This window comes from Acanthopagrus latus, chromosome 21 (genome assembly GCF_904848185.1).
Source record: "Acanthopagrus latus isolate v.2019 chromosome 21, fAcaLat1.1, whole genome shotgun sequence".
NCBI classification, from domain to species: Eukaryota; Metazoa; Chordata; class Actinopteri; order Spariformes; family Sparidae; genus Acanthopagrus; species Acanthopagrus latus.
The window spans coordinates 19087714-19107687 of record NC_051059.1 but is presented as its reverse complement, the minus strand read 5'-3'; the positions used below and the strand labels follow the sequence as shown (position 1 = coordinate 19107687).

The following is a 19974-nucleotide window of genomic DNA, read 5'->3' as shown; positions in this document are numbered from 1 at the left end:
CGATCCCAGAATCCTATGAGTAAGAAATGGAAATTGCTGCCGTTCCACTCTGTTCACATTGGGCAGAAGATGAGTTGATTAACATTTCTCTGCTCATGGTTGGACTCTTTTCAACTTTAGGTGCAGAGAGGTCCAAGTAAAGCATGGATTATGGGGTGGTTATAGGTAAGACACCCCTAAAATTGCAGCCAAGGTGCTATAGTCCCATTTACCATGATGAGAGCTAGGTGTCTTTCTTTGCTAAGAGGATGTCCTTATGTGTTTTAGTTTGGTCTCACTCTTTATGTAAGCACTCAGCTTATCTGAATTGTTTCAAAACATGAGATTTCAGTGAACAAAGCTGCAAGCCATTTTCTTCACCCATCCAGGGTTTCAATTTGCTCATGATGCCGTGTCATCCTCCTTTTCCTACCCACTCTTTGACAATATCCATTCTGTAAACAAAATTTGAAAACAATAGAGGCTTCCCACTCCGAATCTAAGAAGTTAGAGATCAATTTCGATTCTTACTTGTTAACACCTAACATTATCTCATCTTTTTTTTTGTTTTTTTCATTTTTCAGAATGTCATCAGAGGATAAGACTGTGGAACCCTCTGACCAGGGACCCTCACCACCCTCCAGCAGTGTAGGGGCCACGTCCACAGGAAGTCCTGCCCACGCAGACAAGCGACCACGTGGCAGGCCGCGCAAGGATGCTGCTGCTGCCACTGCCGCTGTCATCCTACCCCAGGCGCCACCCGCATCTACGTCTAAGAACAGGAAAAAGTAGGTTTTCACCTCTGATATTGAAAGTAATCACTTTACATTTTAATTACGGAGTGAATTTTCCCAGTCTTCGAATTAGATGCCAGTTAAAACAGGATTTAAAGAAGATAAAGCAAGACTTGTTTTTTTGAGCAATATTCCTGTGGCCAGGTGCCATTGCTCCTTTTTTGCATATTAAGAGTTGTCTAATTGATATATTGGAAGGCGGTGGTGCTTCTAACCCGTTGAGATTACCTATCCATGTATGGAGTCATGAAAACACTGCCCCAGTAATGACACTTTAAAGTTATATTCTGTTCAAAATCCATTGTTCTTTTGGGTATAATTAGGGTTGAACCTTTAGCATAACCCAAAAGGGACTAGACAGGCATCAGTTAGTGCATGTCATGACTCTTCAAATGAAGTTCCAGTGAGCGTATGAGGAATTGCTTGATGCCATGTTAAGACCGCGACACATCAAACTGAATTCAGTGACAAAGGCCGATTGTTAAGTCCTGTCATGTTTCCTGTGTCTTGGCTAAAATGCTGCACTTGAACACAAATACTACAGCTAACGGCCATCAAGCCGTCTTATGTGCCTGCTGAAAAGTAATACCTTTCCACAAATATATAGAAAGTGTTAGCAGTGTTTGAAGAGTTGAAGGAGAGAAATACGTACTAAATGCATGATATCATAGACAGCAACAGCGGGGTTTTCCCTTTCATTTTCGTTCCTCTTATCGTGCACTGCTCTGCTTACCTGAACAGCCTATCAGAGTGAGTTCTCCCACCAATGAACTGCCGCAGATTCTACATCTTCAGTTGGCCGCTGAAAATGGCCGTCCAGTACCAACCATGTGGACACTGGGCCTGGGGTGTCCAGGCCATTACTAGTCAGCTGGTACAACTAAACTAACCATGGCTTAAATGGACTTTGAAGTTACTTAGGGGCAGACATGGTTATGAAGCATTCCCAAAGCCATGTCCTTAAATATGGATCATGTGGGGCATCTTTAAAAGAAATTCACATTAAGAAATGTCTTTAAGTGTTGCCTGTTTTCATTTTTGAGAGCTAGAGTTACGGAGTCTGTTATATGTGGCATATTTAATATGTTCCCCGTGACGCTTTGTGCATCACAAATGGTTAAGCTGGATGCAGTTGTTAAATCGAATGTCTTTGTTGGTTGATTGAAAGTCCTCGTCATATAGGGTTTTTTTTTTTCAACAGTTCCAAAGAAGCTTGATTTTGGGAAACACCAGCACAGAAATGTCTAAACTGGAATTCTATGAGGTGCCTGGCCTCTTCTTGACTTCCGTAGCAACATATAATGCAGCTTAAAGCTGTTCTGTAATATAATGCCTGCAAGGTTCTTAACTCTCTCCTTAGTCTGTCCTCTCAATCAATCTTAATACCCTGCTCCCAATGGATCGGGTAATCTGCAAGCATCCAGACGATGTGTTAATGCTACACTAGAAGGATAACCTGGGACAGACTGGAATTACTTCATGTTGATTAACTGGTAAAAAAAAAAAATTCTCCTACATTTGCTATTATTCAAGTTATTTAGGGCTCCGCCAAATAGTTCCAAGCTTAATTTATAATGTCAACATTCAATTTCTAAATCAACATTTGTCTTTTTTTACATCATAGGCGACTGAGTCTTATTTCCAGGTCATTAATTACCATGCTGCCTCCAACCGAGCCACCAACTCAAAGCATCTGTATTTGATGACCAGAATTGCATAAACTCCACATTGAGCAGAGCGATCTAGCAGAAATCTGAATCACCAATTATAACATTTGTATAACCAAAATTAAAAAAAAAAAATCTTTTGTTCAAATTCTTTCCAAAACTGCATATTATGTATCTACATTTGTTTAGTCACCACTCCAGTTAATCAAACAAAGGGTTGAGGGTTTAGATGTGTCTTTACACTTGTAGGGTGATGATGTTATAAAATGTAACAGGCATTCAACATTTCATTCAAAATCTTAATTTGAAGCTTTACATTTAGAAAAATGATCTGTGAATTGGTCAGAATAAAGACTGTATCTGCTTATGTATAAACAGACTTTTGTAAAGCAACAGACAATAGTTAAAAACACTAATCAGCTAGTTTGTTCAATATCTATGCCAATCTTATATAAGCCCCTTTTAGATTTCTTTGAATTAGATTCACTGCACCTCCAGAATCCCTTTTACAGTGAGTTAGTCTCTCTCAGTCAGCTCTCAGTAGTGATCAGCTTTGTGGATGGACCTCTTTTAATCTATATCAGTACCACCTGCTTTCTAATCTTGCTATTGGTCATAAAGGCAATAGGATAATGCATGGCTGGTCTGCCTGTTTTAAAACTACCAGTTTGTCATATTATAAACAAAACAATACTATTACAGGATAAGTGACATACTTTGTTTGGGCACATACACGGCTTGAGAGTGCAACTACTTTACAGAGCTGTGAATTATCCTCATAACAATCTCATTTCAATTCCAACTGGCTTTCTCCATCTGGTGGAAATAAGCAGTGTATATAAATATTAAAATCACTAGTGTTAAGTTAAATGCCAGTGTGCTTGTGACAAAGGAGGAAGTGACAGAAATTGCTCTTGTAGACCTGGTTGTTGGAATTTACTAGATTTGCCCACACTCCATCTGCTAGTGAATCCATTCCTGAGCAGCACGATCCTTGTTGGGTTTTCCAGGCAGCATGCTGCTAGCTGGGACTACTTACCACAGCATTATTTTCACCTTTTCTTTTTTTTTTTTCTGTCTCTCTCTCTCTCTCTCTTTCCCTGTGGTGGGACTGTAGGGAGGTGGGGGGTGAGTTGTGCAGGGTATTGGGTTGAATGTTAGTCTTGAGCATTTGTCGGTGAGACAACTTGCTGTCTCAATGCTGAAATTTGATGCCTGTAGCGTAGTTATATATAATTACAGATGAATGTTGTGTAGCAGTCTATGTAAAGACGTCACCAGCCACATTGTGTGTGTGTGTGTGTGTGTGTACACCAAATTGTTGTAAAAATGAAAATGTCACACACAGTTCATTTCTGCTTCGGATTGCCTTTTGGAATCAAAACTCTCTGAAATGTCACTTGCTGTCAATGGTTAAAGTGTAGGCAGCCTGGTGCTTGGTGTAGTATGCAGCCAAAAGATGTAAATAGTTTGTTGCACTGCTAAAAATGAATTTCTGATTTATAGCTGTATATGGCTCTGACCCCTTGTGGGTGAAGGATTTGTAATGAAACTTATATAATTAGAGTCTTGTCTGATTTAACTTTTTAATTTATTAGCTCCTTGCCTCTAGTCTTGACGTCTTGACCTTTTTTAAAATGCAAAACTGAAAGAGTTGATTTTGAAAAAAATTACCTAATAACCCTAACCCTAAGGTAAACCACCTCAGACGTGTTTGCAGTTCGCTAACCGCTATTAAACAACAAAGGAGAAACTGTTATGTTGCACTGTGATTGTATCCACATCAACACATTAGAAAACAATAGAGAATAACCAGGATGCAAGTCATATTGTTACAGTGGTTTTAAAACTGGTAGACCAAATAATGTCTGTTGTGTTTCCAGGCTACATTTGCACCCTCAACTGACATGTCCAATCTACAGATCAGTGTTGGTGCTGCAGTGATTGTCTAGATTGATAGATGGAAAAGAATATATATTTTCAATAAGTAACGAGGATGCCCAGTACCAAATTGAGTGAAATATATCACTACATTTCTGTGATTGGCCCCTGCAACGTGACGCCTGATTGCAATTCTCCAAAGTTGTTCTTTTTGCCAGAGCCAGCTATATTATCTTTTGGCACCCACTGTGGTCCACGCCGCTGCAGCGTAAACACACTGCCCTAATTAAAATAAAAGGGAGGAATGGTGTAGTTCTTGCAATGCCTGATTCTGTCTGAATGGGGGCTAATAGATAACCCTAGAACCCTCTAAATCCCTTATAATAATACACAGTGGACCTTTTACCCAGTGCTTGGCAAATGTATAAGTTGCAACAGAGTAGGCCAACATGATATGAGGAATATTGGCATCGTGTGATAACATTGCTTGATATTACCAAGGTGTTATGACTTGCAAAAAAAATCTAATATTTAGGTGTCCACAGCCAGTGTGTTTACATGACACTCAAGAAAACCGAATTACTGGGTTCCTCCGACTATGATCGGATTTTCAAAATGCATGTATACACCTTAGTCTGACCGGATCGGATTAACACGCCTAGATTATTCGATTGATAGTTGCATTACTCGTGTATGTATATGTTCCATCAGATCGGATCGGATTTTGCATTCTGCGCAGGCTCTGAACTTTTTTCCGGGCCGTGAGCCGGAAGTAGAAGGGCGGCGGTGGGCGCTTTCCTCCAAAATCACCGCAAGCAAGAGCGCCATTGTGCATCTAGTTTGTGTAATGATCATGTCTACCTTATACGAAATGTACAGCGATGTAGCTTCTCCTTGCTCTTCATATGGCATCCTTCTCGAATGCCGAGGCAGGTGGTGACGTAAAGAGGCCAGCCGGAGGTAGCTCTCTTACCACTAGTTGAAATGGGTACAGCGCCACCTATCGTACCGGGGTATGACATGCTTCGGCCAGTAATTCGATTTTCTCACTGGCATGTATACGTGGACAATTGCAGTTGTCTGATTGAGCAACATAGGCGAACTATTGCTGTAATGCGACTAAGCTATGCATGTAAACGCACTGAGCACTCTTCTCTCCTTCCTTTTGACACTACTAACCTAGCAGTAGCAACCTAATTGTCATTAATTAGGTCAAGTTTTACCTGATGGCCAAATGGTGTGAATGCTAGGCCCATGCATCAAGGGCTCCATCTGATAGGTTTGTGTGAATGTACAGTGCATGTAAATAAAGTGATCTTTTGTAGTCACTGCTTTTCTGGCAGTCTTTTGCAATGTGATGTATGACATATTGCACATTATCAGCGCCACATCAACACAGATCTTTGTTCTAGAGTAACTACATATTGATTAGTTGTCATTTTTTGATTATTCAGTTTGTTGGTACAGATTCTATTCGCAATGGAGTTGTCCCGGTTTCTTGGTTTGTTTTTCTAATATTATACTGAGTCATGCAATGAAAAGTGTTCCTTTTTCGGAGATTATAACCTGACTCTCATGGCCGATACCTATAAAATAACCAACAATAGAAACCAACATTTTAATGCTTTTCTCACGCACACCTGAGTATGAAATAGACTAAGATGTAGTGAGCAAAGATTGTTTGCTTGATGTTCCACGGTTAAACTAGTAGACTTTTCCCCTGGTGTTGTGTGTGACTGTTGTCTACATTGCGTGGCTTTACACAGTTTCAGCAGTTTGATGTTTAGTGTGGCATCATTGTGTTTGTTCTTCTTTTGTGTGTATTGGCTGCAACTTTAAAGGTGCATACCACCACCTACTGTGTGTAGATGCTGTACTTACCAAGTCAACAAATCACTTTGACTTTGTGCTATTGGATAAATTTATCAGCAATAATTTCTTTATCTGCCAATGAACAACAATAAATGATAAATACGTTTTCCATCATTGGGCCGATAATTTATCTTTCTGATGTATATCATAGAACAGTCTCGAAAATGAATGAAAAGGAAGTGAAATCCTCGAAACTGGTACACTACTATGTATCTAGCTTCTTTACAGTTGTTTAAGTTCAAATTCTGCAGAGACAGCCCATCTTTGGTTGTTAATTACTGTTTGCACCTTCACAATAACATGAAAAGAGCTCTCTGTTAGTTTGTTTCCACCTTATTAAGATTTTATGTCTGACTCAAGCTTACAGGTAATTATGTTTTAGCAAAGGTTTGCTGGAGGCTTCTTCTGTCATTCTTGGTTTTCAGGGTTGTTCCTTATCTTGACATGGAAGTCATTTAGAGGGAGGGGTTGATTTGGCATCCAGCCATTTGTGATTTTTCTCTCCAGTGGCACTGAAAATTACGCCCCCCCCCACATCTCCTCCCTCACTGCCAACCCCCTGTATCCTCCCGAGTACCCCTGAGACGTGCTGCTCTCATTTGGCCTGTGTTTGCTCTCCCCACTTAGTATGCTAACAATTGATGATGCTGTTTAATTTGTATCCATGACAATTATCCCCTCCACATGTCGCCTCCAAGATTAGTTTAACAGAGCTCCCATTGGAGGATGCTGACATTGACAGATCTCTCCATACTGTGTGTGTGTGTGTGTGTGTGTGTGTGTGTGTGTGTGTGTGTGTGTGTGTGCGCTTGTATGTTTGTGCATCTGTATGAGTTGGCACACAGGGTAGTCTGATATGCTGACAGTGCACATTCAGTGAGATATTGAAAGGGTTTCACTGTCTTTGTAAGGGCTAAATTCTTTTCTTGTTTCAAAAAAATGTGATGACTTCTTTAAAGAGAGGACAGGGGGAGTGGAGAAAAGGCTAAGATTGCATTTAACATCGAACCCTAGAGAGAAAATCTTGAAAAGGAGCAGTAATGAGATATATTTGGGTCACTCAACAGGAGGTAGAGAGATGAGGAGGGATATCCCGATCAGTTTTTTTTTTCTGACTTGGCTCTCAATCCAAGTCCTTTTTAATAATGCCATATCGCTTTTCGGATCCAATAGTTATGTGTACCTGCAGTATATACACACACATTTACACACAATTTTTAGAATTGACATCACAATGTGCACATGCGCAATAGTCATGTTGAAGCTTTTCTTGCTACTTGATATAAATGTAAAAATTCCTGAATCTACAAAAGACCCCCATCTAATATGTCTTATGTCTACAGACTCAGACTCATCCTTTGTGTTAGGATTTGACTCTGGTATACTACTAGACTTATCAGGGAGAAAATAAGTGCCAAGAGATCGTTTTGATATTGTTTGCTGAAAGTGAAACCATCTTCTTCCACGCTCGGAACAACTTTAGGACCCTGGCCCTCCACACATTAGGCACTTACAGTGCCATTCCCCATTCCCCAAATTCACTGGTTGTTCATGTACAACTAAATGTAAGATTTGGTTGCACTGTCTCAAATTTTGGTCGCAAAATGCGACCATTTGGTCGCGGGCTGGAGCCCTGCCAGTTATTCCTGATCCATTCATCACATAAAGCAGGGCCTTGCCTAGTTGTTAGATAAAATGCACTCACCACCAAAAAACATCTGTCATTCTATAATGATTAGTTATTTCCAAATATAACGATCCAAGTTTTCAGGTCAAAGTTCCAGAAATTATTCATATCACAATATATTGCAGACCAAAATTGCGATGTTAGTTGTTGTCAGTATCATGTGCCCCTTACAGCTGAATAGCTTTACAGCAAATTATGTAACTTGGTTTAAAGCTTTCTTAGATGGCTTTGATATAATAAGCTTTGGGTCTTATAGGGTGGAGGGTCAGCGTGTCACTATAGTGGCAGAACATTTTGGACAGGATTTGTGAAGCCTTTGTTGGTCACCTGCATACTTAAGTTTGAGGGCATCTATCCACTAACTACATTGTTTCCCATTCATTTATTTGTGGTGGCCCGCCACAATATCGGCACTGACTGCCACATATTGAGTTTGACTCTTTAGGTTAGATAAAATCTTGTTTTATAGAGCTGGGCAATGCATTGATTTAGCCCCTCTTCATCCGTCCCCGCACAAACACAATGACAATGGACCCTTCTGTGAATAGCTCCTCCTCCTCCGTTCACACTCTGAATCAAAACATAATGTTGTCAAGTGAGCCGTCATTTGAGAACACCTGGTCAGGTCAGCCATTGCTTGGAATTAATCTGTGTCTGTTTTACGCTGCAGCATTCTCTTAAACAACCTATGTGTTTTAGAACTAAAAAAACATTTGAAAAAACGAAATGCTTCTAGCCTAGCTGCTGCAGTGAAGAATTTGGCTTAGATGTAAATAACATCTTCCAGAATCAATGTGGCACCACTAGGTTTCCAGAGACTTACATTGCACTGGGTAGGAGATATCTTGCAGAATATGACACTTCGCCCGACATTAATTTGGTACACATTGGTTGAACTATTCCTTTATAACCTCATTATAATTAATGTTTAGTAAGCATAATGGTTTACTGAAAGAATAACGATACTGAAACTCCCTTCATTAAAAAACACACATGTAAAATTGACTCCTTATGTTGTATATATCCTTGTTTTGTACACAGCCTTAATGAACAGTGTCTGTTTTATTGGAATGGGATGTGCTGTACATCACATCCCCTAGTAAACAATGTGGAAGCCTTTATTTCAAAATGCCAAACATGATTCATGCATATTCATGAATATACATTTGTTTTGTGTGTTAAATTGCAGAACTATTATCATATATTAAGTAATGTCTGTATTCTGATTTGAAATTAAACTAGAGCATGTTCACTTGGACTGTGATAAGTCGTCATCCCTCAGGGAACTGTAAATGATGGAGGTATTTACTGTGAACCCACACACTGAGTTATGGTATGAGCAACAGCAAATGTTGATTTGTTGTAACACTGTCACCCTACGTAGGCATGAAATTGCGGATGATATTATATTAATGCCATTAGTGGCTTGTTATTTAATTTACTGACGTGATGTGTAGCGTTATCCAGATTGGCCTTCCTCCATCTTTAAACTCCACATAACTACCAGTCTTTATTGTACACCCCCAACACCAGCCTTCCGCCTTGCCCAGCGGCTTGAGTGCCTCCATTAAAAATCAGTGACAGCTGTGACTATATTTAACTAATTCATGACCGCACCGCCACCCCCTCCTGAGGCAAACCCAGGCACTATTTCTTGTCTTATTCTTTTTCTCACTGCCTCTGTTTTCTTGTTTGTGTCTCTTCCTCACCCTAGGGGTCGCACCAGAGGGAGGGTTGTTTTGGATGAGGAGGACAGCATGGATGGGACTGAGATAACAGAGTCCATAGGCCCTCAGGACACAGGTGAGATATTGAAAACCCCCTTTTTGATCCATTATGTACACGTTGGTTATATTGGGACTGATACAAGACTTGAACTTGCTCATCCAGGCAGCCTCATGCAGGGAGTGCTTCAAAAGGGTATTTCTGCAAAGGTAGAGGAGTCTCCCTCTCCTGGAGAAGGATGGATGAGAGCTTTTTCTTGGCACCCCATGCTTCTACTTCAGGGCTATAATTGAAAGGGTTTAGCTTGAGCTGTGAAGCTGCAGTGGGTGTGTATTTTTTTTCTCCCCTTACTGCTTCCATCTTTCCTCCTGCTCTGAGATTGGCATTGAGGTGCAGTGGGAAAGAGCCCAAGGCTAATGCCCTCTAAAAGCTTTTTAAAATCCCATCAGTCTCTCCAGACCCATTTATGTGCTTTTTTATGTGTGTACATCTCATCACATGACCATGCCTCCCATTCTCCTACATCTCAGTACTGCCCTGTTGCTGTGCTGTAGATATTGGGGAATAAAATTCTGCCAGTGGCTCACTTTACTTGTATTAGTTGTGGCTTACTTTGCATAAGCACAAGATGAATATCATCAATTTCAGAGCATTCCAACATTATGATGTTTTTGAGAAGGTCAGGACCTGATCCCCTGTGTTGACCTCATGTATAACCCTTGATTTGTGACCCTTCTACAGTTCAGCCAAATTGTTTTATACAAACGACTTCTGAATTTTGAAAAACTATGTTTGAAACTAAAAAATACCCAAACGCTTAATTATATTCTTTATTTTACCTTGAAAATTGTGGTGTGGTTATCCATAAAGGCTTATCAGAATAACCAGGTTATTGTAAAATATTAAGTTATAAAACAAACAAAGGTGATGCAGAATTTCCGACACGTCATTCATAACCATAAGAAGTTCTTCCACAGGTGCGTTCAGTTATTAGGAGGTAATGAGCTTGAATTTGTCCTTGTGTAATTCCATCAGATGACGCTGAATCATTGCAGTATTAGCCTAATTACGTCTCAGTGAAATGTAAATAAAATTTTGCATGGCCCAAAGTCTCAGTGAGGGGCACGTTTGGGAGTTGTTTTGTATGATTAACACAGTGAGTTGAGTCTTTTTTTTTTTTTGCAATTTAGATCAAAAGCACCCATGATTGTAACAAAATTGAATGCACTCGTATATCAGGCAAAATATTCCCCATTAATATTAAACCCCACTTCTTGAGACATTTTGCCATGCCATGATTCATAGTGTTTTCCTTGCCTCCATTGTTATTGCTATTCTGTACAAGAGCTTGACATTCCCAGTGGGTTTACAGTAATCAGTGCTTGAGCATATGGTACCCATATTTTACCATCCATCTCACTAATAAAGGCTGTGTTTCTGAACTGGAGGAAACTGACTAGAATGCAATCACCCTTCCCTATGACAGCCTGTATCTTTCAGAGGCTGTTTGCTGATTTTATAGACAGATAATTGGTAATGACTTGAATAGCAGATACTGGCTTCGAGGCCAATCTTAAACATGCTAGAATGCTCACAAATGCTTTTTGGGGATCATTATTTTTTTGTTACCACCAGAAACGCCAATCCAGCCAGTGGAAACTGTGGAAGAGGTGGCCACTGCGGTGCCAGAGGAGGACAAGCCCTCTTCCCCTCTGGCCCAGAGCCCTCCAGCTGAGAGTTCAGCAGGACCATCTGTCCCGGCGAGTAGAGATGTCAAAAGCAGGTTAGAAACACTAAACTTCCACTGAACCATTTGAAAAATAATGATCCTTGTGCCCTTTTGTGTTTTTTATGAATGTGTACATATGTATGTTTAAGCCTAAAAATACAATTGTGCATTTGTGTTCAGCAATATGACATGGTGTTTGCATTTACTGTGTACACATGCATGTATGAACTGAAATGGAGTCATCACTTGGTAGAGAGGCAGCACTCTCCTCCCAGGTGCCACTCTGTTAAAGGTTGTAATCAATCTCCTGGCCTGTCTCAGCTATCGATGTTAAAGATGGAGAGCAGACCAGCAGCATCTCCTGGGATCTTATTAACGAGGCCAACTCACCCCTTACAAATGTGATGAATATTAACCACCCATGTTGTTTCTCAACTTTCCAGCTTTTGGCTACTATTCTCCTTTTGTCTTTTATCACTGTTCTCACACGCACATTTATCACATGAAATCTGCAACACTTCCATATCCACTTACTCTTGTAAGGTGAAGGTTTTGGTTTACAACTTCTTAAACACAAAATCATGCAGAATTAATAGCTTGATGTAGTTAAAATGTCATTAAAATCAAAGCTGTATACAGGGCTCCAGAGTATCTTTTTACTGGTTTCACTGGTGTGCCTAAATTTTTAATTTTAGGTGCACTAGCACATTATTTAGGCACACCCAATAATACCTTTAAGTACCTAACAGGATAAAACTTAAACACGATAAGTAGTCAGTGAACATAGCTGGTGCATTTAGGTGCACCCAATAATCAATTTTTAAATTGAAATCTTAACACATCATGTAAAATGGTGTTAACAGGAAAAGTTCCAATTACGTTACTGTATCTTCCTTCATTTAAATCACAGCACATGCAACAAGAAGTCATGATAAACTCCATTGTTTAAAAAAGAAACTGCTAGATTTAATTTGCTCTTGACAGATTTTTGTACATGTGAGACCAAATTAGTTCTACTTTGGAGCCAAAACAAAACAAAAAAAACAATATCTATAATAAAAGCACTTGATCAGGTTGAGGTGCATGTGAGACAAGGGTCTGACCTGCTACTCGTATATCATGTGGATTTCACAAGTTGTTCATTTTATAAATGGAGTGTGTGCACGTGTCTGTTTTTGGAGATGGTGTGTGTGCGCCTGCCTCACAAATGCAGCCATTATGTGTTTGTGTATATGTTGCTGCCCAGACAGTCGCATTGAAGAAAGAGGCCTTAATTCATGGTGACATGCATGGCACTGTATTAAGTCACATTAGGTGTATATATATATATAATTTAACAGCCGCTTCCACCCATTTTCTTTGTTTCAGCGAGCGTCTCTGTGCCTTCTGTTACTGCGGTGGCCGTAGCCTGCTGGGTCAGGGAGAACTGCGAGTGTTCAGCACCACGCCTCAGTTTGAAGCACTCTTCAGCCACAAGGGTGGAGGAGGCCCGACGAGCGATAGCAGTGATGGTGATAAAACCACTCAGCCAAAAATGGCCGGAGAGACCACCTCAGGACAGAGGGAAAAGACGAAGTAAGTAGGCCTGGCTGACGATGTTGTTACAAGTGGTTTGGCACTCAGTCAAATCATCTCTGATGAGTTCCTGTTGTGAGTTTGTCCCTGTAGATACTGGACAGGAAACAACTGGTGTAGAAATCTTGATTATGACTAAAATATTTACTCTTTTTAAAATGGAATGATGTATTTTGGGTGAAATGACCTTTTACCCTTTCCCTAGAAAGCAGAATTGATACTCATGTACATAGCAGTGTTTGGCCAAAATCCAGTATTTACGCACACACAGACCTCACATGGTAACAGGCCACTCTCCATTAGCAGGTTGTCTACTTTTGAAGGCTAGATTATCACTTTGCCTTAGCAGTTGGTGTCCCCATGGCCAGGGATGCCGCATAAGGTGAAGGGTGCACATGAGCCATTCCTGTGTCTTTTGTGCTGGAGCACTCGCATAATTCCACACCGTGCCAACAAAGGACCCTCCTCGGACTCTTTTGGACAGCTGCCTAATTTGTTTTGGTCCTTTAGAATCAGTTGGGTGTCTCTCCGGTCTCCCAGTGATGTAATGGGCAGTGAGAAGCAGTATGCGTCTGGCAGCATGCCAAGCCAACCAGTAGCTGTTGTGTTGTTGCCGTGTGATTGGTCATTGGGGCCAGTCCTCGGCTGTGCCACACAGAGGCACAGGAGGGAGCACAGGGCAGGAGGAGGAATTGTATATTGATTTGTCAGAGAAGCAGAGGTGGACAGAGGGGGAAACTGTGGGAGAAGATCATTATGTAATTGGTGATGAAACTTTGGCTGTGAACAATAAGCTGTCAAGGCTGTTTGTCACGAGTATGCCATCATGCTTCCAGAAACCAGTCTCTTGGTTTTGGCCGTTGGTTTGTTTACTGGAACTTGGGGTCCTTTTTAAATGCTAATACTCCCTCTCCACATTTTCCACATGCAATGCATCTCACTAGTCGAAGCCAGGGACTCAGGGAAACGCATCCTTTTCAACAGACTTTATGAGACTGAACAGCCAGCCTCTTGTGCACACACCAAACAAGATGGCCCTCTTCCTTCTCCTCCTCCTCCTCCTCCTCCTCCTCCTCCTCATCCTTTCCCTCCTCCCCCACAGCTTTTTATTTGCTCTCAAACATTTTCCCCCAGCTCATTCTATCTGTCTTCTTCTCTCTGCTTTTGTAAAAACTGCACATCGTCCTCTACCTTTATGTCTTTGCTCTCGATTCATTCCTTAATTGATTCAGGCTGTCCTTCTCCTGCGTTACATATCTGTCAGCTGTCCTCCTCTAAAAAAACAACAAACAAACCTGTGCTGACCCGCTTTCTCTGCAAACCTCCTCCTTTGTTCCAGTGGGTCTGAAAACTGCGAGGAAGAGCCAGACCCAGCCAGTCGATTTTGGGATGAGCTTTCTCATGTCGGCCTTCCACAGGATCTCAACGTCCAGTCTCTCTTTGAGTCAGGTAAGATCACTAAAAGAAACCTTTCATTGCTTTTTAACAGACATAAAATGGAGAGTACTCATGAATGTATATGTTGACACAGAATCTGAACCAGATGTTTATACAATTTTAATCATCGCACCCTTTTTATGTCTTGAAATTTTAGGGCAATGCTGGGCACATCAGAGTTGTGCCTTGTGGTCCGAAGGTGTTTGTGAGGGCGAGGGACAATCTCTGCTTAATGTGGACAGAGCCATTGACTCAGGGAGCACAAAGGTGAGTCAGGGGAGAACATCCATGGACTAATAGGTGTTAACACCATCTTAATGTGTTGGGGCAGCAGGGGAGGGACTGCTTCAGTGAGGCACGGCAAAGCTGATGGATCAGACTGGCTGGTAAAGGTCGGACCGGCAGCGCGGATCTCTCAGCTGTGAAATGGAAAAGGTCACGCCACTCAACGGGGCTGAGCTCTTATGGCAGCTTAGCTGCCAGTGTTAGCAGTGGCACGGCTCTCCGATTGTGTTAGCAACCCATTGCTCGTGCAGCCCATCAGCGAGTCTTCCACTTGATCTCCAGAGTGGCTATTAGTGCACACTCATAGAACTGACACAAATGGGGAATGGGTGAGGCTCTGTCATGAATTTGATCGCCAGGGGGTCTTGATCTTAGCTGAGATACCCGATGATTCCCAAAGATTACAGGCAAAAGCTGTCAGTCAAAAAAAAATGCCATGGACCTGTTCAAATGGTTGTTGTATCCTTGTCTGTTCACAGAATGTATTGATTTTAGTTGCAAATAAAGACATTTTAGTCATTTAATGGTCTCTGGCTCTCTGTCTTTTTCCCTCTCTTTCTGCAGCACTGTGCATACTGTAAGCGCCTTGGAGCATCCATTAAGTGCTGTGCTGAAGGATGTGCTCAACTCTACCATTACCCCTGTGCGGGGGCAGCTGGGACCTTTCAGGATATCAGGACTCTCTCGCTCCTCTGCCCAGAACACTCTACATTGGCCATTCACAAATGTAAGTAAAGCGACTTGCGTAAGGGAATATTTGACACTGTATATGTTTGGCTCCTCTGAACTAACTGACTCTTTCTTTAATTTTCCCGCCCATAGTTGTAGATGATGTAAATTGCGCGCTATGTGATAGCCCGGGGGACCTACTGGACCAGCTCTTCTGCACCAGTTGCGGTCAGCATTACCATGGGATATGCCTGGACATGGCCGTGACCCCTCTGAGGAGGGCAGGCTGGCAGTGCCCTGAGTGCAAAATCTGCCTGACATGCAAGTGAGTGACCTTCCCACTTGCCTCTGTAACAAATCTCAGCCTCAATATTTTTTTCCTCTCTTGCTTTTCCTTCACTTTCCTTCTTGCTGTTTTTCTGTATAGCTACCAGGCATGGTATTAACTGCTGGTTTGTTTACCTCTGTGGTTTGTGAGGAGCTAACTGGATGTTGTACCCTAAAGCTCAGTCTTGTAACTTCTGACCTTATTTAAACAGCACAGGAGCTGTGCTAGCAACTGAGCCTGTTTGCCTTAGGTGAACAATGTCCATTGAGCTTTCTATTCTGTATTTACATAGAGACCCTAGCACCATGTTATTACTGCATAGCATGGTATTTTTTCAAGATGAGTAGGGGTTCATGATATATTGTCACTATAATGGATGGCATGGGAGTTGAAACTGACTTAGACACCCTTTTTTGCGTTTTATTGGGAAGGTTATACCAATCTAAAACCTTACCTGTGTTTAAAGAAGTAAAACAAATTTTAAATACATCCGTATTTGCCCAGGAAAAAGCCTTGTTTGTTTTTTCACCAACCAATTCTTCCGCATTACTCATTGCCAACCCTACAATTAGAGATGTAGCACCCCCACACACTGAGACACACAGCTACACGCCCCAAGCTACTGTATATCAGCAGGGCTAATATTTTAACACACTAACATTTCTATGTTATTGTTAGTATTACCTTGGGTGCAGTTGTTTCGTGCAGTTGTCCTTCTTGGTTGTATGTGTATGTTAAAGAAGAATAGTGTATATGGTCTTTCTTATTAACATTTTTACTTTATTCATCTGTTGTCCTATTGTATATCATGTTTTGTCTTGTTTTTTTTTCAATCTATCACTGAGTAATTGTTTTCCCCTTTGGAAATGAGTCTTGAGCTGCTGTAAAAAGTGCATTTTCATGATTAGCGATCAATAATGTCTTATCTTACCTTGTATAAAATATTACACTGCTTGCCATATAACATTGGAAAAGATACCTTGATAGCTAAATGTAAAACGAGTTCACCTCAAGGTTTTCTATAGGTGATTGTTAGTGGTATTGGATGCAACATAGCAGGATGACTTTTTCTGTATGTAATTATCAACAATAGGTAGTCAGTCAGTGAATGTCAGTGTGTTCAGCCAGTCTTCCACCTGATCTGGCAAAAATAAGGTTTTTTATTGTGGATGACTATTGTTTTTAGATGGTTTAGACATAAAATATTAAAATGTTGGAGAGGCAAACACTATAATAACAACAAATAATTCTTGCTATTTTTGAAAAATCAGAACAGAGAGTACATATTAGTCACGACAGGAAAAGGCTGCTTCTCTCTTCTGATTCATGCATGCCTTCATTCATCAACACGGTAACAAACAGAACTGATACTTGCTGTAAAACTGAGATCCAGTATGTAGTAGAAACTTGAGGTCAGTTCAAACAAGGGATGAATACAATCTCAAAGAATACACCTGCCTTGAAAAATCAAAGAGAAGAAAGTGAGACTGAGAAGTAACACATTGTGTAAAAACATATTTTGTTCAGGAAACCTCCTAAAGATGACAGTTCCCAAAGGAGAAACCCCTTGACAATTATAATCCATGTGACTACAGTACCAAATTAAAAATCCTGCGTAGCTTTTTGCAGTTTATGTGTTTAAGTCTTATTCTCACCCATTTTGCACAACTCTCCTTTTCTCTTTGTAGAAACCCAGGAGAGGACACTAAAATGCTGGTGTGTGACATGTGTGACAAAGGCTACCATACCTTCTGTTTGCAACCTGCTATGGAATCTCTTCCCACCAATGGATGGAGATGTAAGGTAGGAAAGATTACCTATAATGCTGGATGGCTTATTTTTATGATATGAATCCAGGTTATTCTGGCTGGAATTTTGTTTGAAGTTCCAAACTGTTGAATCTGATGCCCAGATTGCTTCCACCAGGGGAACCCTTGAAGCAAAATCACAACACAAAATTCCCACTCTGTGTGGACTGTAAAATTCAGTGTAAAAATTCAAGGTATGAATCTTTGCTCGGGCAAAGAGTGAAATGTCTGCCACCCACCAGAATATGACTTTGGTGGTTTGTATTCAAGCTTTTGAGGGTTAACAAATGACTCACACCAGCTGATCTTTTAAAGGCTTCAGTTCAGTATTACTGCTTTAAGATAAAGCAGTGTGGGAGTGTGTGTACATGTGTGTGCAAGTTAATCACACGCAATGCCTCACTGCAGCCCCGCCCTCCATCCTCCAGCCGTGTAAATGGTGTGCTCCTCTCTCAGGCAGCTGGTTAACACACCATGCAATTCGCTGCAGCGGCTAGTGAAGGCCATGACAATAGAGCCAGCCAGTGATGAAAGGTCTTCACACTTAGCTTCTCTATCTGACTCAGCACAGGAGGAACACACAACCCACACACATCCTTGCCACATGCCTCTTGCCATCAACCCATACTCCACTCACATGGTAGTTTTGTTCTGAGTGCAGTTGTCTTGCTGAAGTAGAGATAAATGAAAAATGAGTCATTGTTGGAGTTTCAGTGCTCTGTCATATTGTCTGTCATGGAGGAGCACCGAGCTCACTCAAGCTGAGCTGCCAGCTGGTCTATTAAACTCCCAATCACTTTTTTTGCATACAAAAAGTTAGTTGTGGTAGAGTTCTCATAAATATATTTCATGATGATTTCTTGTAGAAAATAAAACAACTGGACTATTTCAAATCTCCCCTCAAAAAATGGCATTTTAACACTAGTTACTGACGTTGACTCATCAACTTTTTACACCTGGACTGTAAGGATTTCTTCATTTATTTTTTTAATTTTTAATTTTTTTGCTTTCATTATACAACTGCATAGAGCATATTTAGCCCAAAGTAGCACTACATTAAAATGTATAATCTTACACAGCATCACAACTTCTTTTTTATTGAGATATGTTTTAAAGCTTGATAATTTAACAGGAGTGGTTGAGCAGTGTTTTTAATATTTGATTGACTTGCCCTGTATTGTCAAAATTTGAAATTAAATAAATGCAGCATAAAAGTCAAATGCCTGCTTTTAACCCAAAGCAGCTCATGCTGTTGAATGTTGTCAGTATGGATATCCACAAAGCAAATGAATGGCAACCAGCATTTTTGATGAGATATGTAGCTCACAACTCTTTAGTCAACAAAACTGTTCCAAAGACCGTTGAAAAGCAGTGGGATCGTTTTCAGGGTATGCAAGCTGGCAAAATATAGCAAAGTGCTTTATATAGCTGATATAGATCCTAGATATGCTCCATGGTTAGAATTCCTTCTGACCTCAAAATTAAGTTTAAAAACTATTCAATAAACAAATGTCTGCACATGTGTAATTGTAATAGCATTTGTGAAAGATAAGTTGTTTAAATGGTCCTTTTTATTTGAAGAGAATCTGGTAAGTCCCATTTCATCAAGGCCTAAAAATAATGCTTTTATTTTTTAGCTCCCTGTCATGAATCTGCTGGAAAAGAGTCATGTTCTTTAAAAATAAGCATGTTCACTGTGTGCCTGGGAAGGTTTCATGCTCATTTCCCATTCCATGACTTAATGTGCCAGTACTGTAAAGCAGAAACATAGTTTTTATGCAACATTGGTTTGGTCATGTTCTTAAGAGGGCTTCCTTTGCTCCACAGAACTGCAGAGTATGCATCCAATGTGGAACACGAACCAGCAGGCAATGGCACCACACCAGCCTGCTGTGTGAGAACTGCGTCCAAAACCAGGACCCTGCTCTGAGCTGTCCTATGTGTGCCTGCATCTTGGACCCTGAGCATCACAAAGACTTACTCTTCTGCCACAGTTGTAAGAGGTAAGATAATTTTTGTAACATAACTGGTCCAAATGCAACGCTCTTATTTTTTGATTGGGGAATCAATATTCCCTGGTAACACTAAGAAATCACTTCGAGATCCACAGTAATAAATATGTCATAACAATCCCTTAAAATTCCTGTGTACTCCATTCAGATGGCTACACCTGGAGTGCGAACGTCAGAACTCAGGCCAAGCAGAAATCCACCCCAGAGAGGACTATGTTTGTTCCAACTGCAAGTCTCCTGCTGCAGAGCAGGCGCTACAGGCAGAGGATATGGACACCGGCCCAGAGCTCAGCCCTCAGCCAGCCTCCATGCACACAGACTCTGAGACTGGCCTACAGCTGGCTAAAAAGCACATGGACCTAGAACCTGGCACTCAGCTGCCTCCTGAAATGCACAATGACCCCAAACCGGAATTACTTGCTGTTCCATTGCACTCAGATCCAGAGCCTGTTCAGGCTACCGTCCGGGAGGAGAAGCTGGCCACGTCAGCCCAGAAGCCTGGTGGGTCTTTGTTCCAGAAAGGTTA

At 41.0% G+C, this 19974-nt stretch overlaps 1 protein-coding gene across 9 annotated transcripts in view; it reads left to right on the top strand.

Moving 5' to 3' along the window:
• kmt2cb (lysine (K)-specific methyltransferase 2Cb) overlaps positions 1 to 19974 on the top strand; it is an 81699-nt gene that overhangs the window by 17208 nt on the left and 44517 nt on the right. For 8 of the 9 annotated variants that reach the window (XM_037083832.1, XM_037083833.1, XM_037083836.1 and 5 more), the window contains 11 exons: positions 564 to 767; positions 9595 to 9683; positions 11241 to 11388; positions 12703 to 12909; positions 14249 to 14358; positions 14504 to 14613; positions 15196 to 15358; positions 15454 to 15625; positions 17317 to 17431; positions 19264 to 19439; positions 19597 to 19970. In XM_037083832.1, the coding sequence (XP_036939727.1) occupies positions 565 to 767; positions 9595 to 9683; positions 11241 to 11388; positions 12703 to 12909; positions 14249 to 14358; positions 14504 to 14613; positions 15196 to 15358; positions 15454 to 15625; positions 17317 to 17431; positions 19264 to 19439; positions 19597 to 19970 (1867 nt within the window). In that variant the 5' untranslated portion in view covers position 564. The remainder of the gene's footprint in view (positions 1 to 563; positions 768 to 9594; positions 9684 to 11240; positions 11389 to 12702; positions 12910 to 14248; positions 14359 to 14503; positions 14614 to 15195; positions 15359 to 15453; positions 15626 to 17316; positions 17432 to 19263; positions 19440 to 19596; positions 19971 to 19974) is intronic. The other variant, XM_037083830.1, reaches the window with a different exon arrangement.